Source organism: Cryptotermes secundus, unplaced genomic scaffold (assembly GCF_002891405.2).
Source record: "Cryptotermes secundus unplaced genomic scaffold, Csec_1.0 scaffold1054, whole genome shotgun sequence".
NCBI classification, from domain to species: domain Eukaryota; kingdom Metazoa; phylum Arthropoda; class Insecta; order Blattodea; family Kalotermitidae; genus Cryptotermes; species Cryptotermes secundus.
In genome coordinates this window covers 336304-359169 of record NW_019719379.1, presented here as the reverse complement: position 1 = coordinate 359169, position 22866 = coordinate 336304, and the positions used below count along the sequence as shown (strand labels likewise).

The 22866-nt window shown below is 37.2% G+C and overlaps 1 protein-coding gene across 4 annotated transcripts in view; it reads left to right on the top strand.

Annotated features, from left to right (window-relative positions):
- The first annotated feature begins 2119 nt into the window (after positions 1–2119).
- LOC111865972 (arf-GAP domain and FG repeat-containing protein 1) overlaps positions 2120–22866 on the top strand; it is a 27196-nt gene continuing 6449 nt past the window's right edge. Inside the window, exons 1-9 of one of the 4 annotated variants that reach the window (XM_023854422.2) lie at positions 2120–2646; positions 6291–6384; positions 9986–10092; positions 10649–10835; positions 13185–13353; positions 15444–15512; positions 17189–17392; positions 20501–20623; positions 20719–20847. In XM_023854422.2, the coding sequence (XP_023710190.1) occupies positions 2483–2646; positions 6291–6384; positions 9986–10092; positions 10649–10835; positions 13185–13353; positions 15444–15512; positions 17189–17392; positions 20501–20623; positions 20719–20847 (1246 nt within the window). In that variant the 5' untranslated portion in view covers positions 2120–2482. The remainder of the gene's footprint in view (positions 2647–6290; positions 6385–9985; positions 10093–10648; positions 10836–13184; positions 13354–15443; positions 15513–17188; positions 17393–20500; positions 20624–20718; positions 20848–22866) is intronic. The other 3 variants (XM_023854435.2, XM_023854427.2, XM_033752218.1) reach the window with 3 other exon arrangements.

Genomic DNA, 22866 nt, shown 5'->3' with positions numbered 1-22866 from the left:
ATATTCAAAATTATCGAACTTTGTGGCAACTTTGAAACTAGTAAAAAAAAAAAAGTAAAGCTAACCCTGTAATGAGTCATGAAGGCCCATAGGGCTGTGAGACATTGAGGGCCCCACATTATCTAGCCACTCGGCTCAAAGATGGCGGTAAGGTTGACAGCCTTACGCACCAGCCACGCTTTACTCTCCAGGAAAATTATTTAATCAATTCCTGGTACTCATTTCTGTTAAAGGCTGAGTTGACCCAAGGGCCATAGTGCAGCTGAAAGGATTAGGTCAATTGAAAAAAATCCAATGACCTTATCGGGACTTGAACCCGTGACCTTATGGCTTGTAGCATAGTGCCTCAACCAACTATGCTACTGCGTGCCCCACTTTGAAACTGGTACATAAAATAATCCAGTAACCTAAGCAAGAAACTGTCAGAAGCAGGTGGCAGCTTACTGGCTACTTCTGGTGGTTTCTTACTTGGCTTACTCTTTTACCATGAAAATGGAGGCTGTATGTGCAATACAAATTTCTTTTTTCTTCCCAGTTGATATTACAACCCAGAAGACATACCCTTCATAGTCAGTACCTACTGCAGTCATTAAATAGACTGACTCGAAGCTGCTGAGTCATGTCATGTGATCTGAAATGCGCTAAATCACCAGTGTGTGCAAGTTAACACAGAAACTTAAAAGTTGTCGGAGGAAACTATATGTCATACATGTTGAAACCAAGCATGGTATAAGGTGAAGTATTTTTTTTTACCATTGTGCAATGTGATAATGAAAACTATGCAGTGGAATGTTAAATAGGAAGGGAAAAATGTAATCGGAAATAGTTATGTATGCTAGTGATCTTGGGCTGGAATAAAAACAGAGAGGAAGAACTGAACTACTGAACTTATAAAATCAAATATTGTGAACTGGTAATAAATACTATGCCTACTATGTATATCCATATATTTATAAGTCTGAAGCTTGTATTAGCAAGTGACCAAGTATCAAAATACTGAAATAAAAGTAACAAATTTGCATTTTTGGAGCAAAATAAGGGGTTCTGGAACAATTCAGAACTGTGTCCCTATATTTGGAAGCCTGAATCTTGATATTCTATATGTTAGCAAGTAGTTGCAAATAGGAACAGAAGATAGAGTTGTAACTGGGAAGGTACTAAGGAACACCACAACGACCCCAATTAGGATGGCCGACCTTGGATGGGAAAAAAACCTGGGACCAGCCAAATACAAAACAGAAATTATAACCAGATAAACTTGAAATTTAATGACTAATCATATTGATTTTGAGACATGAGAAGGGATATTTAAATAAGATTTCCTCCATTTCTTCAGTGTAGTACCAGATTTGCACATCTAGATGTTATGACTATAGGTGCACCCTAATTTTATAGTAGAAAATTTGGTACCTTTGATTTCACATGCAAATATCTTTTTGATGTTTACGCTAAGAATTGCCATTCCCTTTAAAATCACAAACGTTTTTTAATTGTAGTTCATAATCAGAGTGGTTCATTCTATTTATGTTAAGAAAAATTCGGCTTGATATCTGGATTAAATAATCCCTGTTTATTAAAATATTTTACATCCTCGCTCGCCGATTTTTCTACCTCGAAGATGGGCACGATAAGTTCCTCGGAAACGTCGGTTCACACAAATTGTGTGCGGCCACAAACCCCAGAAGACTGCATTCTTCGTAGTCACCGCCGTGAAAAACGCCAAATATTAGTGTGCCTCCCAAAGAGAAAAACGGCAACTTGGTCATCTCGAGGCGCTAAGTTTCTGACAGTATTGCCACGTGTCCGGGTTTCTGTGACATAATTAGGCGAAGCTGTTATTTTGGATAATTCGTTTACAATCACATTTCCAGTCACTGAAATAGCGTCTTCCAGAAGATGCGACCTGACTAGTCCGTCGTCTCTCACGTTTCTTCTTCAACGGTGATTTACTCTTCCACCGCCATTCACAGCTATTCTCAGTGGAGTGTCTTGGCTCTGCTGGGTCCTTCTTTTCCCAGCTCTGCTCCGTTCGCCACTGATGTAACCTCTGTTCACAGTTCTCCTATTTTCTCACCTATTCTCAAAGTCACAGTTCTCCTATTTTCTCACCTATTCTCAAAGTCACATTGCGATTGACGGTCAGTCAAGAAGACACCTTCTTGAAGGGTTCAATTTCCATAACGGTTGTCTCGGGAGTGTGTTTTCAGTTTTAGGTAACACGTTGATTTTATCTGTAGCATTTTTGTTTTTGAAAAAAATATTCATACAAAAAGTAGGTATTGCCGATCTCTAGCTGTTGATTGTAGCAGGGACAACGTTTATTGAGTCGTTGCCCGGCAACGGACGTCTGTATGCGCTATTTGAGAAACGTATTTTAGCAAGCCGTTGTCTAGCAACGGACGCCCGCTCTCACTCAGGCGATACGCCACAGTGTGTTATTTGAATTGTATGTAATCCGTGGTCCGGAGCGGTCCAAAGCAATATGGCTTCCTCAAGAAAGAAGCAAGATGAGAAACACCTAAAGATTTTGCGTGAATTAGTGTCGTTACCTGCAAATAAACAATGCTTTGATTGCCACCAGAGGGGACCAACATATATTAACATGACTATAGGATCTTTTGTCTGTACTTCATGTTCCGGTATGCTGTAAGTATAATGCAAAAATTCGTGTATGAATTGCATGTAAGTAGGGTATGTACACTTCAACTGTGCATGAAAAACACGAACCAAAATTACATACAATTAATATGTTTTTAGTGTCATTGTAATGCATAGTGGCTACATCAAAATTTGAATTCATAGAAGTGATGCATGCTTCTAATTCTCGAGTTGACATTGATCAAAATGTACGTATGCAGTTGCAAAGCACAAAGTACACGAAAATTTAGATGAAGGGTATTTGTATCAAGTTTTGTAATTTATTCAGTTTTGTTCCGACAGTATTGTTAACAGTATCTGCATCTGAGACGTATTTCCCAGTGTGTCACTAATGATTTCATTTACATTGCGTGAGAGAGGATACATTTGAAAGTACAAATTATTTGTGTTTTGTGACATGTTCATGAATGGAAGTTAGCTTTGGTATAATTTTACAACATGATGACCACTTAGATACTTTGGTATTTGTTTGGAATCAGAAATAAAGCCCAAATTCATTGACAGTTTGTGAAGCTTATGTAGGGTCAAATAATTGTTCGGATTTGTAACTGTAATAAAGCCTGAATTCAGAAATGTTTATATTTGATCACAGTATTGTCACTCAAATAGGTCGTGTCACTAGGAATTTAGTAAAAGGACAGAGCTTCTCTACTTGTTATACTAGGTATGAAATTAAGTTTATTGGTTGCATTAGCCAAGAATGTTTATATATGGTTACCAGAGTTTTTGTATACTTTGAAATGTAACACTTAATATTACAGTTTTTAATTTACTTGGGTAGTTTAGTTAATCTTGTTTCTTCAGATATATTTGCAGTACATTAACAGACAAGCTAGAACAAGCGCATGCAGGCCACTTTTCAACTGATGTGATATTAACGCTCTGTGATTTCTGTATTTCACACTGGGGACACAATCTGTTGGAATCTGGAGGTTAGGGATCACATTTGTATGGCCAGTAATATCCAAAGAAATTGAATAATTTAGCAGTTGTTCACATATTTTAATATGTGATTAATATTTTATCGGCTGATGTACAGTAACTGATTTGTCCTATATCATGTAACTATGATCTATAGAGACGAAATAAATAAATAAATAAAATAAATATATTGTCAGACAGAAATACAACAGTTCTAACACTTCAAAGTACATTGTATAGACTGATTAAAAAATTCAAACAAATTCTGGTTGAGAACACTGCATGTCAGAAATGAATATCTTAACCCAACTTTTTTATGTGAATGGGACCTGAGATTATAATTTACAGATTTTCTAGACATGTGGAGGAAAGAATTTTTATTTGTATTTTAGCATAATAACATGGATAATCTTGAAATTTCGACACTAGAGCGTGTGAAATGAGAAGATACTTCAAGAAATAGAAGACATCTAGAAGCAGGATAATAAGATTAATTGATCACCTCATACTTTGGAAAACTAAAGATCGCGAATTTCTTGTGCTCTGTGCTTGAATTGCATGTGAGAACCATAATATGAATAAAGAAGGAAAGCTTATATTTTCTGAGTGGAATTGATATGCTCACATAAATAAGAAGCAAGTTGTTAATTGGCTTAAGCATTATGAGAGGTTTTAGTGGTTAGCTTGTGAAATGGTTATGGATTTGCCCTCTACTTCTTAATGCAGTTTCCTTCATCCACACACTTCACACTTGACTTCACAGCAGCATTACCATTTCCATTGCAGAAATCATGTATGGAATGCATGTTGGCATATTCTTTGTTTGTAAACATGTTAGGCATTTTGACTATGACCGCACTGCAACACTACACAACAAAACTTGCCTAGGCAGTGTTCAAGTAGTAACTTAGTCAAGTTACAGCAGTTCCAGCTCACTCCACTAACACTTTCCTATGTACACTGTAAAATTTCAATTGTTTTTGTTCTCTCCCTGGCTTGGTTATTACAGTGTGGCTGTAATGGTGCACATTTGGTCACATTTCACATTATCATAGTATAAAACTCACAAGCATGGCTTTAGTTTACATTGTAATGCCATGTCATATATGTGAATCTACTAACCTTTTGTCCAGTGACAATCGATCCTGTCATTTTCTTGAAACAGTTTTGTTATACTCCTCTGTGTCCTTTTGTGAAAGATGTACAGAGATCCTTTCCCTGTTGTCAGTGGTTGTATTACTTTGGTATCCTTGAAGGATTGTAATGGACCTTGCAAGATGTATGAATTTGACAAGGCAGTCATTATTGTCATCTTTTTTCCCCCTTCACAACACTGACCTATGACTTCTCACCACATGCAAGTAACATTGCTGTACAGGGCAATGTCATTGTAAGCACTGTGAGTAGGCTCTAAATACTACCTTAAGGCACATGTGTCAAAGAGCCTACTTGAACCAGAAACTTGGAAAACTCTCACTGTGTTGCAGTTTAATGGAATGCAGCAGTGTAGCTGTGTTCGGAATCTACGTGCAATTACCGAAACACAGTTCTGTCAATTTCTGTAATGTCTGACTGACACACATACAAACAGAAAAACAAACTCCACGATTTTAGTCCACAAGCGAAATATACTGACCAAGTTACCTCCACTTGTCGACGAAGTTAGTGCCCACTTTAGCAGATAGAGGGTGTCGTGTGGTCAGCACAACGAATCCCCACAGCCATTAATTTCAGTTTGCTAGACCAGAGCTGCTATTTTCTTGAAATAGCTCCTCAGTTATCCTCACGAGGCTGAGTGGACCCTGTTCCAGACCCACTACTTCTCAGAAAATCTGGTAGCGTCGGGAATCGAACCCAGACCTCTGGATCTGTAGCCAGGAACTCTGACTACTAGACCACAGAGGTGACTGACACACATAGCAGTATATTATTCCTTGAATGCTTTCTTGTGAAAATTCTTAGAAATCTTTGGGTGTGAATATTTGCTTATTGTAAGGATGTTGAAAACTTTGTTGTGCCACCTGCAGCAACACAAGAACCTTTACCAAAATTGGTGGCAAAGAAATGTCACTGTGGCAATTCCAGAATCATATGATTTACATCATCATATTGTCTTTCAAAATGTGTGACTGTATCTAGTATGATTATGGCCTGCTCTCTGTGTTTAATGGGGCCCAACAGAGCAAATTCCCTTTCCTTCTAACTTCAGACTGAAACAGAACCAGCCTTTGAAACATACTTTTTATACAGCCAATGGACAGTGCCTAAAAATGTCTTTCATACTACTGTAAGGGAGTATATAGGCTGTGCCATAGCCCAGGCAGGTAGTCACTGAATTGTCACTGCAGTGGCCTGGGTTTGATTCCAGTGCAGGTCATATGGGATTTGTGGTGGATGGAGTGACATTGGAGCAGGTTTCCTCTGAATAGTTTACTTTCCCATGCCATTTCTTATTTCACCAGCTGCTCCACATTCATCTGTCATCATCCAGGACTGGTACAGTAGGCCTAGTAGTGATCAGCATACCAAATGGACTCATTCTCACCCCACCTTATGAATTAAAAAAAACTAAGGGAGCAAATAATAGTGTTGAGAAATTTGCAAATATGTAATTCTGGTGTTGAAAGAATCTGTTTTGAATCTTAAATTTAAATCAAAACCCATTTATATTTACAGTGAAAAGTCTAAAACTGAGGATAATTTTGTTTCAGGCGTGGTTTAACACCGCCACACAGGGTGAAGTCTATATCCATGGCAAGTTTCAGTCCAGAAGAAGTTGAATTAATAAAATCTCGAGGAAATGATGTACGTAGCCCTCATTTTGTCATTCCCTAAACATGAGACAGGATTGTGCTAAGTATTAATGATTTAACAGAAATGAGACAAAGTTGTCAGATTTTGGAAAATAATATCTGGGAGGTTTCAGTGGGTTTTTTTAATGAGGAATTATTGTTTGTGTGTTAAGAGTATTTAATGGTTCTATATATAGCTCAGTCAGTAGTGATTGGGCTATGAGCTGGATGGCCAGGGAATTGGAATGGGCAAAGATATTTCTCTTCTCTATGGCTTCCAGATTTACTCTGGGTCACTCCCACCTCTCTTCAGTGGATGCTGTGCATCCTTTTTATGGGGATGAAGTGACCAAGTCATGAAGCTGACCACTCATCTCCATCTAGTGCTGAAGTTAATACTGCATGCTTCTCCTGGAGTGGTGCTTAATTGAGTAGAGGGAATTTATTTCTTACCTTCCCAATGATACTTGATGTTTATGAGGCCCAAATTCATGCTAATAAATCGGTACTGGCGAGGGACACAACCTCTTTCATGAAGAAGCTGCCACTGTAACAGTAGGAGTAGCAGAATCTACATCATGAATGTTGTGCAGGCAGAGAGTAAGATGGTCTGTAGGATGTTTTGCCAAAGATAACACTTGATTTCTTTCAAGTTGAGACTGGATCTCTAGAAACACGTATATTAATTTCATTAGCATTAATGCAGTACATGAGAGTGTATAACTAAAGATGATACATGTTTCAGACTATTATTGTTTAAGTTCTAAGAGCAATAATTTACATATAAACTCATTTGTAATATACTTTATTGATTTCTTTTTAGAATTGTAGTAAAAGAACATACCTGTTATTTCAAGGGTTGTAACAGGCCCAGTGAACCTTACAAAATTGCCTAAGCTAACATTATAAAGTTATTTCCTGTCTCAGTCCTATTCTGTAGAAGAATTTGTTGTTTAAGTGATCATGTATTCTAAATTTATGAAGGAAATATTTTTTTCACATAGCTGTTTCGTTCTCTATTACTTAATAAACTTATATGATCTGTATAAATAGCTGTGATAATTATATGCGCATGTGCACACACACACACACACACACAGAGTGTTCAGCTGTAGAGGAAACCTGACAGCAGCATATAGCACATGGAACATTTCTCAACGCCCTTCCCTGCTAGCAAGAGTGCAGTCATGTTGCTGATTCCCTCACATCAGTTTCTGTACATACACACATTTATAGGAATACTGTAAGAAGATAACACAAACTTACTGTACTTTATAACAGGGGCTGAAGGTGACTCTCTTCTGCTTGCAGACATGCCTCACATCACATAAATAAATGATGCAACACTTTTTGAAGTCAGTCCACAGTAATTGAACCAGTTACACATGTTATTTAATTCTGTAGAGCTTCAGTGCTGCATGGATTATTCTTGTAGACTTTTCCCTTTAGGTTTCTCCAAAGATAAAAATCACAAAAACAGATCTGGGAGGCCACAGTCCCCTGCTGATTATTTTGTCTTCAAACACTTCCCACATTGCAACCATGGTTGCATTAGCCGTATGTGCTGTAGCATTGTCGTACTGAAAATACCCATATTGTCTTTCTTCTGCAGTCAGCTGATTGAAGAACAGATTCAGCATATCATTAACATAGCCGTCAGAGTTCATGGTTTCATGGAAAAGTAAGGGGCCAATGATTTGCCATGGACTTACAGCACACACACTGCCACCTTTTCACTATGTAATGGCACTTGCTGTATAATGTGAGGATTTTTGTCGCTCAATATTCTTACATATTATGCATTGACATGGCCACTAATGTGAAGCCATGCTTCATCAGTCATGAAGAGAAGCTGTGGATCCACAATTCCATCATGCACATTTTGCAGCAGCCAGTTGCAAAAACGAATTCTTGCTACGTAATCTGGTTGTTTCAGCTCATACACAACTATTATTTTATACGGGTGAAATTTGATTAATTTTGTGTCTGTGAAAGCAAATCCTAGCGAAACACTGGTTTCACGTACTATGCGTCTTAATGATTTTCAAGGATGGATCTGTAGTCATGCCTCAATATCCCAAACCTTTTCTTCAGTCAGCACAGTCCTCTTGTATTGCTTCTTTATGTCACACACTGAACCTGTGGCCTGCCACTTTCACAACCTTGGATACACACAACTTTGTGGGAACTGGTGAGTCAGAATATTTATGACATGACTTAAAAATACATTTTCTGTAAGTTTTTTCATTGCAAACGTTTCAAGAATAAACACACGCTGTTCAGTAATGAACTTCATTTCAGTATAAATGTCGGCAACCTATCAACACCTCTAACAAAGACTGACTATTAATGCGACTGCAGTGACAAGATCAGACCACCTGACTGTGTGCATTTATCAGTGCTAATGACTCATTCGTCTATCAGCAGTTACAGCAGCAATCTGTGAGAAATGTTGTGTCCGCTGTGCTCTGCTCCCAGGTTTCCTCTATCACTGAACGCCCATTATATATACAGTAGAACTTGGTTATAACGTCATCAAAGGGACCTAAAAATAGTGTCGTTATAAACGAATGTTGTAACCGAAATGGGCACTTTCACAGTAGCCTTATGTTAGTCACGTAATAATCTACCAAAAACCGAGTTAAAATGTTGCATTTTTTAGTGAAATATATAGTTAAGTACAGACTAACGTAACATTAACATGGAATTGCCCAAATGTGTAGTATCAAAGACATATTACAGCGTTTTTCACTGACAATACACACAATATTTCACGGATCACTTTAACTTTCTCTTCAATGTTTAAAACTTTCCTTTTCATTGCCATGTTTTCGCTACTGCACTTCTCTGGGTTTAGGCAGGAACACTATAGGGTAAGTAGACAATGTGAGGTCCTGTTAGACGAGATTCTAGGAAAGGAATGCAGTTAACAACCTGCCGCGTCCTCTTGCACTATTCACGCAGTCCCACCCCACACCCTTGTTTTCGCATAAAACCCACGCTCCTCTTGCAGCCCGCGGTCGTATTCTTCCAGGACAGTCACGTCAGCAAGTAGAGAAAGTGAGGGTGGGCAGACACATCGAACTTTCCCATGATATCAGAGAAATTCAGGAATGAAAATGACGTTACATACGAGGTTGATGCATTTGTACATGTCGTACTAAGCAAGGTATAAAAACAGTTGCTTTATGAGGAATTAGTTCGTACCATTGAATATTTGACGCAATAGACAAGGTGTCACAGAAACCGATGTTGCTATAACCAAGTTTTACTGTATATACACATATTTGTACTTGTATCAAGTACTGTATTTGTATGATGACAGTTGTACATCATTGCACTAGTCTTATAAAGAATATGTGGAATTTAAATAAATTGTAATTGCATTTTTGAAGAAAAATAAGAATATCACTATCTCTAACACCACCATCATCCAACTTTACTTATGCTTAAATAAAGTTGATGCAATTGATGAGAATGTCCTCTGCTTTATCTCTACTTCAGCATAAGTAGATTTCATTTACTACTGAATAGGGTAACAGATTATTTAACACATTGTATAAAACTTTTGTGTTTTGTGTGAAGTGTGTAATTGTATGTTTCTAATCATTTAGTATTGCAGACAAATCTGGTTGGGGTTGTATGATGTCAATCATGTACGAGATACTAAAGATGAGCAGCAAATAAAAGATTTTATGGTAGCAAAATATGAAAAGAAGAGGTAAGTATTTCTTGATCAGTTCTTGGGTTGCATAATTAACACTTTTTGTTGTGTATGTTATGTACCACACCATGGTATAATGATTTAGACAGGAAAGATTTCTGTAGGGACTGCTCATCAGCTTCAGAAACCTTAGGATATTTGATGTTTGGACTAGGATTTCAATCTGGGGACATAATATGAAGTAGGACTGATATCCTTCAACCCATAACATTTGGTGGGCATTTCTTTGTGAAAAATATATAAATTTAAATATTCTAAACAACATATGATCTGTTTAATTTCATTTGGTAGTTACGTTAACTGAGTCCCTTGTCACTATGACATGTTCTCATATTACAGGTGGAGTAGGTGATCTCATTAGTATGTACTTACTATCTTGTACAAAATTCCCTTTTGGCTTGAGCACCTGAAACTTTTCTGGTGATTTTTGCATGCTCATTGCTTGAGTTCACAGCAGATCAGTTGTATTTTCCCAAATTACAGTTGAGCACATGAACATCTGTTTATACTGCTACTGTTAGTATCTTTTTTCTACATCTGTGACTTATTACAGGTATTACCTGGAGCCATCAATTGTTAAGAATAATGGCTCTGCTGGGTTTTCACCACCAGGAACTCAAACCCACTCCCGTACAAGCACACCTACACATGCTTCTTCTGTTACTACACCAACTTCAAATATTAAACCACTGTCCAGTCTTCTTGGCTCACAAGCTAAGTCTCTCAAACTGAATGTGCAGGTAAGTTCTTGTCACAGTAAGCTTCCCTGTTGTACTGGATGTGTTTTGGCTTGTATGTTAGATATGCTGCACTGTGATCACATACATAGATTGTTGTGATTGAATTTACTCATATACCTTCTAACACTGACAGTGCTTGTCAACCTTTGGAACGTGTATGTTCGTGTTCTTGTTGTTTTATGTATGATGTGGTACAATAGGCCAGAAGTGGCCGCAGTACAAGGGACTTAGTCCCACCCCACTAGCAATAATTTATGTATGATGCATGTAACATCAATAAGTTGTGGACAACAGCAGTTTATTAGTTCCTTCCACATCTTTCTTCAATCCAATTTAAAAATCATCTGTCTTCTGTGTGAAATACTTATGTATTTTTGTTTGTGGGTCACCACTGCAACCAATAAGCAAGTGGTAACACATACAGACCTATTTTGCCATGAACAGTTCTGTTGTACAGGGTATGACACTGTATAGCCTGGTGAAATTTGACTTTCACCACATAACACAGTGTTACTTTCCAGAAAATAGAATTCTTCATAACCACTGCTGTGAGAACCTCAGATATATGTCTTTCATCAGGTTATACGAAAATGTATACAGACCTCCAGTTAAGTTTCCTGTCATTTAACATTCAGTTTTAGTGATCCGAAATGTTAAATTACTTCAAAGTGAGGTTATTCCTCAGTGTAGTATTTAAACCCATTGCTCCCCAGATAAACCTTAATGGGGTTTCACTGAATAGGTCATGAATGAATAGTCTTTGTTTTCATATATTGTTTCTGTTCTTTGAGTGTTTGCAGTATTTGAGTATGTGAAGCATAGTTGCTGTTTTTCATGGTATTCTAAAGGTAAATCAGAAATGAATGAACAGTCTTTTGTTATGTGACTCTGTTTATTGAAATCAGTTGAGTACATTGAAGCCTGTGAAGTTGGCTCAAGCCACAATGCTTCCAAGTTACATTTGGAACTTACCCAATTTTGATCTGGACTAGGATGCTGACTATCCCCACTGAGGGGTTTAATTGTTTTACCCTTAGCAATATTCGGAATATCATTTGGACTTCTGGCTCTTCATCCTTTTTGATGATCAGTTGTTCCTAGCTAGCTATTTCTGTGAAGAGAGGAGCTTTTGGATTTCCCAAGCAAAGCAATCATGTACCAGTTTCTTATGTCCATGGTCACATCATGTCATTCTTTCTCCAAGAGAATATTTAAAATGTCACCAAGGGCCAGAAGTAGTGTAATAATAAGACTGAGTGTAATAATAAGACTGCAGTGGCCTCAGATTGAAAGAAGTTCATTGAATTATGCATTGAACATGAAGAAGTTATGGACTTGGTAGAAAAAGGTGTTAGCCAGCAAACAATTGCTGAACAATGTGTGTGGCAAAGCCAAGAATTGGAAACATTAAGAAGAAGAGGAATATGATTCTGAAAGCTTGGAAAGAGAACTGCAGCAACAAAAGGAAACAAAAAGTATGTAAAGGAGATTTATGAACCTGCTAACATTCTCATTTTTAAATGTTTTGAGAAATGTACAGTGATCATTGCAGTTGCCAGTCCCGTACCTAAGTATGCACTTATGATAGGCACAAAAACATGAATTTATATCAATATTTGCTGTAAGTTGGCCATGTTCATAAATTTGCCGTGCTGGCTGGGACTACAAGTGGCAGGTTTCACTCTTGTTTTCAAATATGATCAAGAAAATGGAAGAATGGACAGATAGGCAGATACATCTTGGATTAATGTATTCAATTCGTGAATTATATATGTACTAAGGCATAAGGATTGATACTGCAACTGTGTTTTTACACACTCTGGAATCGCATCTGTAACAATAATAGGATTAATGGCATTTACTTGTTTACTCAAATTAGAAGCTTAAGAATAAGGAATAAATGGAAAATGACACTTTTTTTGTGAAAAGAATGATCTCATACATTTGCTACAGTAATGCCAATATCTTATACTATGTCAGATCCAAATCCAGTTGTGCTGTTCTTATCTGAAGATTGTCTAAATGATTGATTTTGCATTCATTATTTGATGATAAAGCCCAGTCAATAAGATTTTGGCATCGATAATTTGTATACTAATATGAAATGGGAATGTATGGTCTAGGAGGAATAAGAGAATATGGAGAAACTTTATTCAAATGAAGTTTTTGTTGGTAGGACTATGTACTTTCATTTTGGAGACATGGTGAACTTTAAGATTGTCTTTTCCCTTGTCCTTTAGAAAATATGTTAACTGGAAGTACTGAATCAGAAAATATGATGCATTCGTACATGGAACCTATAATGTTAAAATATATGTAGTTCTGTAAGTATTTTTTTTTCTTTTTCAGACTTCAACCATAGCTACAAGTGAAAACATGTTTACACCTGACCACTCCTCAAATGAATTCCTGGTGGATTTTGGGTCAGCAGACCCTTTCAGTTCCTCTAATCAAACGTCTGTCGCCACACAACCTTCATTTGCTAACTTTGAAAACAACCCAATCTTTAATTCATCTAGTAAGTATTATCTAACAGTATACTTAATTGTGTTAAGAAAACAGTCTCTTGCTCGATGGACCAGAGGACATGTTTAAATTGGTCCTTAATGCCTGCTAAGTTCCATCAGTATAGTAAAGAGTCAGGTTGTCTTACATACCCTTTTCATGCTGTATAACACAGGTACAAAATTTAATTTAAAGCCTTCATGTGAGATGCTCTGCCCTGCACATTTTGATAAACCTTGATAATTTCAAGTGAATTAACTAAGCTTTATGAATTCAGCTTCAAGGGAAAGGCAGGCCACAAACTGATATGCATGTAGTGAGCTGCAGCTGTCATAAGGCAGTGGCTTCTCAGGGAGCAGGTACTCCATGTGACTGGTACTGTAGCATAAACTATTAGATGAAGGTATATGATGTTTCAGATGACACTTTTTTATTCAATTTCCCTACCCTGCTTAAATTAAAAGGACTGAAATAAAAGACATAATTTTCATCTAGCAACTGTACTGCTAATATTTTACATACACATATATATTAGCTTTTTAGCTAACATGTATCTATTGTATTAATACTTATTCTGAGCTGCTTTGCGAATATACTTTCAAATTTCAATTTCACTTTTTTTTTTTTGGCTTCAAGTCTGCCTTCATGTTGACTAGGTTTAACAGTAAATTGCCGACTAGATCATTGCAAAGACTTGCATCCCTTATTCAAACAGTCCAGTAGATTGTAAATAAGATGCCCCAAATCAGAAGTTCCTAAATATTATATACACTTATGCCATTTTGAACCATGCCTCAAGTTGGAATTATAAAGAAACTGAAATTTTATTGTCTAGTGTCATATGTGGCCATGAATATTTGAAAGCCTGTAATTGGTCACTTATGGCATCAGATGTTACCAGTATGACCTCAGTTTTCCATATTAAAACACAAAATATTTTAATTAAGAACATGTTCTATTCTTTTCCTTCACCAAACTGACACTTGCTGCTGAGAATAGTGCCCCTTCTGTATCTGATATGGACCCAAAATGGCAAAAAAAATCACAGAATTTTCCACTTCTGATTGTTGCTTTGCAACAGACTTTTGCAGAGGCTTGCTATATTCTAGCCAACAGTAATTAACATATAGATTTGCAGTAGAACTACAATGTAAAGAAAGTCATAACAATGTACAGTGCAAAAATTGTTATGCAGTGAGCTGAAACATCTTCCTGTGACAACATTATAACATTAGTGAATTGTTTGAAGACATATGTCGAGGAAGAATGTGACTTTGTTGATAAAAAAGAAAGTGTTGTTCATTACAAACATTTTATAGCAAAACAGTTGTTTCCATTTGAATTGCCCTTATATATTCAAAACTTGCCTGTGTTCATATTGCAATGTAATTTTATATTAAACTCACTATGCGTTTTTAAGGCACTGTAACATGTAAATTGTCAATAATATTTATGTCAAGGGTCACTTAGAATGACAATTAGAAACTGTGATGGAGCTCCATGTTAGCTTGAGTTCAGCAACATCTTGTGTTATAGTAGAAATTTAAATACAGATATCTGGGTTGCATGAAGATAAGTGGAAATACGTAAATAGATATGGCCCGTCTTCTTGTAAGCAAGTAAGAAATTTGTGTGTTCCATTTAGTTTCTGTCTAAAGGACAGTAACATTTTTACCAGCAAAGCCTTGTCATTGCCATTATTGGTAGCTGCCATTGCATATTGATAAAACTGATGATCATTTTTTTAANAATTACATATATATATATATATATATATATGCGTGGAAAAACTTATTTACAGTTTTAAAAATGAAATTATCATAAATTTCAGTTTCACAAGAACCTGAATTACAGCACCTTTATGTGGGAAGCCAGATGGTGAATGAAAAATACAATTGTTCTTTTACATTCATATTCATTATTTCTACATTTCAGCAAAATATTTCTTGGAAATCATGAATCCTCTGTGTATACATCAGGCAAGGTGAAATACATAACTCCTGCATTGTGCTTGATGTACTCATGTAACAGTTATTCTTAACGCATTGACATGTGCTGTGTAATCTTTAAAATAATTGAGCCTGAACATGTTGTTACTTGCAGACAGTCGCATGTTTGGCAATGTGATGAACAGTGATAATGTTCCGCCCAGATATAACAGCAATCGATGGAGTGAGTTTAAAATGTCCTTGATGTTTTGTTTTTCTGCACCTAATGTGGCATGCTTACACATCCAGAAAAATAGATCTGCCTTTACAATTGACATTCTTATTGTAGTTACCTAAACAGCATTTTTATGTTGGTTTACTGTTGTGTGAAACCGTAAGTAACCGATATTGTGTACAGCAGGAGGTACTAGCTTGGATTAAGAATGAAATTTTTTTAGAATGATTTTCAGTATGTTGTATTAGGTGGGTAATATGTTAATAACTTAGCATGTTCACCTGCTAGTAATAATTTCATTCCAAGGTCCATTATAGAAAACTGCCATTTGATTTGTAAGCTTCAGAACGATTTTCTTTTATGATCTGTTGGTATGCATGCTGAAACAATGAAAATGAAAGGTTTATATTTTGCTGCAAACTGGATTTAACAATATCAAGTTTTTATTTGATTGTTACCTGTATTAGTTACAAACTGGAGTACCTGTTGAGTACAAATCTAGCCTTTGAGTACATTAATTCTTTTTCATTTCTGTCTCCTCTGTCTCCCCCTGGGACTGGTATATCATATTTGTAAAAATTACACATTCCGTGTATAGCAGTAGCTGTAAGTGTGTCCTTTTGTTCAGTGGTCTCTTGCCCCATATAACAGTGTTTGATGATCACAGAATATGAAGTCATTCATAATATTTGTTTATATTATTCTTAGAGTAGGGTAAAATTTAGCCCTTTGGTATTTAGGTCATAAGTAGCCAAATTGAATACAATGAAAAACAAATTTCTACCGCTTTCATTAATTCAGGTATGGCAACCATGTAAACGTATGAGGCATGAGAAACACAAGAAAATAAGGTACAAAATTAATTAATCAATTAATTAATAATAAACTTAGCTGAAACGTTAGTAGGGATATTTATTAATATCATTTATCCTCATTGAAATAGTACACTGCATGGCCTGAAACATTTAATTAAAATAAAAGCAAATGGGAATACGATGAGAGTACTCGTACATCAGCCATTCATGAACTTCAAGAAAGCCTATGATTCAGTTAGGAGGTAAGTATTGTACAGTATTCTCCTAGAGTATGAGGTTCCCATGAAACTAGTTACGCTGATTGAAATGTGTAAAAGATTATTAACGCCATCCAGTGTGATTGATTAATGTTTTTTTTTTTAAACTTTCATCCTTCACATGTTTCTGTCAGAGCGACCATTGTTTGAAGAATAGGACTCTTTAGCTTCATCCAGTTGTTCAGGCCATGTTGTGGCAAGACTACTTTAAGGGATAAACAGATCATATTGTTTCTCCATCAGTTGTGCCTTTCAGTGAGTCTCAGCATTAGATAAGAAACAGGGTGCTGATCACAGCACCAGTTAATAATTTTTAATTTGCCTTATGTCTTGGAAAAGTTTAATGCACAACATAATGACATCAAGTCCTATAGTAAGGCATTGAACTGTTACTAGGAAATTGTTTAATGACTGCAAATGGCTTTAGTGTGAGCTAGCTTCAGATATTGAAATTGATGAAAATGTGTGAGATTTGAGGTCCTTATAGCACTGACTATTAACATGCTGTCTTCTGAATCTGCATAGCTTCGTACATGTTTACCGATGTTCTGGAAGAATATGCTGCCTCTATATTCAGGTATCCTGAAAATTTCTTTGATATTTTTAATTGCAGGTATGCCAACCTCAGCAGTGCTTTCAACTATGAGTAACTCATTTTCAAGTCCAGCAAGAACAGTGGGTAGTTTACAGCAGTCATCACCATTTTTGAGTGCCCAGCCTCCAAAGGAAGACCGCTATGCAGCACTGAAGGATCTGGACAGTTTGATGAAGACACAGCAGACTTCTTCAGAACCCCAGTTCAGTGACTGGTCCACAGGTATGGTATATATTCTGAAGATGACAAAAATTTAGGTTCTTGTTAGTGGCATAAATTGTGCTCCTATATCCCATATTTGTTATTTACTACATGTATTATATACCATAAAAATTGTAATGTTAGGTCCCAGAAATTTCTTGCTTGGTAGACGTGTATTGTTGGAAAAACCTTTGATGTCTAAATTAACAGAACGACTGTATTACATGGTAATCTGTACCCCAGTAATCCCCAGGATAGAAATGAGGGAAATATATTATGACTATTTTTGGAATGTTTGTTAGCAGCTAGGTATCTTTTGACAGCTGTAAATTGGTAGCCATATTTTGTGATTTCTTCTAATAATATTTATGTATATATTTCAGTTAGCCAGTCAGCTGACCTGTAGGGCAGTTGATAATAATTTAGTTTTCAGTTCCACACTTAATACTTAGTTGGTCTTTTTGTAGTCTAATGGTAATTAATTTTTTGGTAATAGAACTTGAAAGTCTGACACTGGTAACACCCAGGTCTTGGATACTACTGTGAGTCACTTTAATCCTATTTACATTCTGACTGCATGTTTGCTTATAATCCATGCTTTTGTTTATTTTCATGTCTCCTTATTAGTCTTCCAGTTAGCTGCTTTCCATGGTATTTCTTCACCAGATACACTTTACATTTCTTGTTTAGCCAATCAAAGATAAGTGTTCCATCACTTGTAACATCATTCACTTAACTGCTGTAACAGTGCTAATTGGTACAGGCTGAGAATGGTAATATACAAGCGGATTCTCACAGTAGTTTAAATAGACAGAAAAATGACTTCACTTGGCCAGTAGATATACATAGAGTTAATTAGGCTACTATACTTAACCAGTGTACACATCACCATTCTGTGTATGGTATGTTTTATGGTTTGTTTTATTCTGTTTTATGGTAACTAAAGTGTGTAGTACGAAGAGCGTTCCGTATATAATGCCTCCATTTTTTTTTAATGAAAACTACAACAGATACAGAAAGCATAATAATGCAGTTAAATAGAGCAAGATTTCAGCTACTTACAGTTATTTTTTCCACATAATCACCACCATTCATTATGCACTTTTGCCAGCGATGAACAAGAGCCTGTATGCTGTGCCCGTAAAAGTCTGCGCCAGCAGAGGCTAGCCACTTTCTTACAGCTGCAATGACAGCATCGTTGTCTGGAAAATGGTGCCCATATAGTCCATCTTTCATAGGCCCAAAGAGATGGAAGTCTGAAATTGCTAAATCGGGGCTATAAGGTGGATGTGGTAGGACAGTCCAGCCAAACTTTGCAATGTGCACGGTGGTCGCCAAACTGGTATGGGGTCTAGCATTATCATGTTACAAGTGAAAGGTTGTCTGCTTCTCTGGCCTGGCTCAGGAAATGCGGGCTTTCAGCTTAGTCAGCCAATGTTTTTAGCGTTCAGAATTGACAGTCTCACCAGGCTCCAGGATATCCAACAAAATCACACCCCACCTATCCCAAAAGACTGTGCACATCACTTTCCCTGCCGATGGCTGTGTCTTGAACTTCTTTTTTCTTGGGGAATCCAGATGTCGCCACTCCGGCTAATAGTGGTGACACCACGTCTCATCTCCAGTGACGATGCCGTCCAGAAACTTGTCAGCTTCAGCCTCAAACTGGTGCAACAGGTCCTGACAAACTTCCATTCGACTTGTTTTGTGGTCCTGTGTAAGCACCCGCAGGACCCACCTGGAACAAACTTTGCGATAATCCAGCTTCTCCAACATTGTTTCCAATGCATTACAGCCGATATTAAGCCATGTACACAGTTCCCTGGTCATTATCCGCCAATCTGTATGGATGAGCTGATCGAGGTGCTGTTCATTGTGAGGAATGACAGCTGAGCAGGGACACCCAGGAAATGGCTTGTCGCACCCTTCACTTTCGCCACTGCTGAAATGCACTACCCACCTCCTCACTGTGCTGACATCCACTGTATCGTCTCCGTACACCTTTAGCAAGTGTCGATGAATATCAATGGGTGCAATTTGTTTGGCAGCGAGAAATTCAATAACACATCTCTGTTTCGTACGCACTTCTATGTCAGACTCCATTTTGGTAGACTGCTCTGCTGTCGCTATCTGTCACACAACAACCAAACTAACAGTACATTGGCGGGAAGGTTCAACCTTTACTACAACACCACCAACATCTAGCTCAGACATTACATATTAACAAAAAGAATAGGAGGCATTATATACAGAATGCCCTTTGTACATTGTCATTGAGTTACAAATTGCTGTTTTATTGTATCTTATTTCAGTTGTTATTATAACATTTAACCAACATACTCATGATGCAGTTTGTTTTTCACTTTGGCCTTATATGTATCTATCACTAACAGCAAAGTGTGTTTGATCAGTATGAATAAAAGGGAACATAACAAAAGTAAAAGTATGGAAGGAGTGAACATACACATAAAAGTAGCACCTATTGAATGAAAGAAAACGGAAGAGGCTTTGTCATAGGATGACTTATATATTTTGGATATCTCATGTATTTTGACACTTCTAATGCAGAGATTATGGACATGCTTTAACCCTTTGACGCGGTAATTTAAATTCCGCGGCTGCGTCTCCTGCGGTAATATATTCAGCCGGCCATTTAAATTTTGCTCGAAAATGATTTATTCATCATTGTTCTTAAATTCTATGAGATAGGAACATGAAACTTTCACTAAAATGATCTTAAAAGGTGGTTTTATAACCTTACCTTATAATATGAGCGCCCTTTATATCTTCAATGGAAGCAGGTTTTTTAGNACAGGAACTTTGCTGCAAGACAGGTATATGTAACGATGACTTGGCGCAGATAAAGTCGTGTCTTATTTATACTCTGTTCTACTGACAACAGGCCAGCGAAAAATCTAACAATCTACAGCAAAACCATCAATTATTATGGGCGTTATAACATAGGTGTGCAGCTGGACGAAACATACACGTCGAACCCCCCCAGACGATTTAAATCCCTGACGAAACATACACGTCGAACCACGGCAACGGGTTAAATGGTTGTGATATTTAATTATATGGGCCTTAATTAGATTATTGTATTGGCCATTATTTTTCATTTTTCCTCAGCATCTTCAAGTGTTGGGGCATGGTCTGTTAATGGTCCAACATCATCCCAGACTGTATTTCTTAATGCACAGGCAGGAGGGTTTTCGGATACAGCTGTTAGTGGCACAGCCAACCCATTTACAGGTACATAAAAAGCTTTCATGTGTAATCCAAACATATCTGACATGAACTTGGTATGTAGAAATATTTAATTATTCTTGTGTTCTGTCATTTCTTAGGCACAAATGCTAACTCTTGGGTTTCCTCTGGGTCCAATGGTATACCTAATAGTTCAAAGTCACCATCTGGTTTTGGTGCAAATCCGTTCAGGACAAGACCAGGTCAGCCTGGTTTTGGAATGAATACTGGTAAGCACAGCACTTCTATCAGCAGTCCCCTGTTTCACGCAGTTTCTAACAACTAGCTACTTGCAGGCACCTTACACTAAGTTTTTATGAAGTAAAACCTCGTATTTGTTTACCTTGAATCGCACTATTTGATATTTATTATAGTAATGGAATGCAGAGTTTCCATCATACTGTCATTGTCTAATTTGACTTTTAATCGTGAAAATTTTTCTGCTCACACAGTAGCTAATTAACATTAACTGTCTCTCATCTTAAATGCTCTGGAATGCTTGTAGATAAAACCTTATTTGCAGCCTTAGTACTCTTGTCTTCTAGTGATACCTGATGAGAAGTTATGTACCTTCTTAATGCTTTGATAGCTCAGTCAGTGTGTGGAAGTAGTGTTAATTTCACATGTTAGCTTAGTTTCCTAAAATATGAGGGCTGTTCTGAAAGTAACCTCCAGTGAGCTATTAACAGAAAAATGCACTGTGAAAAATAAATATTATATACCAAAAATACCTACATATGTCTCAGTGTAGTCAGGGCCGGAATTGAGGTACTTGTCATAGTGGGAAGAAAGTTTTTGTGTGCCTATGTCAAAGAAGTCTGCTCCCTGTGAGCTCAGCCACATTTTGACACTTTCCATCAAATCATTATTGTTGAAGCACTGTGGTCCCAACCAGTTCTTCAGGTAGGTAAAGAGGTGGAAATCACTTGGAGTGAGATTAGGGCTGTAAGGATGGTGGTCAAACAACTTCCAGTTGAAGTGCTCCAGCAGTGCTTCGATGCAAGCAGCTGTTGGCAGTTGTGCATTGTCATGGAGGAGTGCTACACCAGATGTCAGCATTTTACTCCTTTTGCTCTGAATGGTAGTACACAGTTTTTTTAGTGTTTTGCACGCAATAAACTTCTGACATTACTGTGGTCCCTTGTTGCATGAATTCCACCATCAGAACTTCATTCCTATCCCATAAAACAGTTGCCATCAGCATTCTGGCAAGCAAACAGTCTTTGTTTGAACTTTTTTAGCTTGTTTGGTGAATGTATGCATCTACTCCTTTTACTGCTCATTGATTTCAACATTCACAAATGAAACTCAGGTTTCATCAGTGGTTACTCATATGATGTGATTGAGAATTTTGTCATCTTTGTGCCATTGCTCTAAAAAGTCAAAGCTGAAACAATTCTCTGTATTTTATGCACACCCATGAAAATTTTCAGAACCCATGTCAAGCCAAACTTCAATAATCTCACAGAGAACTGTGAAATTTGTGGAAATTCACAAGAAAGTTCTAAAATTGTGAAGTGCCATCTTTCTCAAGTTCTTTGGTGAACACTTTGAAGAAAATTATCACACATTACAGATGGCCGACCACTTCATTCTTCATCATGAACATTCTACACCACTGTCTTACAGTCCTTCACTCATTACATTTTGGCCATAAACCACACATAATTCACAACAGATTTCTGCAGCACTCGTGTTTTTAGCATGCAGAAAGCAGGTAACAGTGCGAATTTCACAGATAGTGGGATTATGAATCACAGGACATATCATAACTCACTCTGTAGAGACAAGAACAAACACTAGGTGACCAGTTATGTGATACACAGTCCAGGATCCTTTAGGACTCTTTTTTTTTTAAATTTTGCCCTACAATGCCATATGTTGGTGAGTTGTGGCATTAAGATTCTTGAAGTTTCAGCTGTGGCTCTCTGTAATTTCAAAGCGCAAGCATCGCTGCATCATGTCTTCTGACCTTGAATGTAACAGTACTATTCTGACGCTCATCAGTAAATGGCGGTCGAACAGAGAGCCAACATCAAATTTTGTTTGAAGGTAGGCAAAACAGCCAGAGAAGTGTACAAAATGATGAAAAGTGTGTACGGTAGTGATTGTTTGAGTCACTTGAACATTTTTCGATGGTATGCTGTATTTCTCCCTCGTTGGTGTCTCCACCTTATCGTGGTGAGGGGGTTTGAGTATGCCAAGGACCCTGAGAGCTATACCAGCGGTAGCGTAGCTACTGGCAGGGC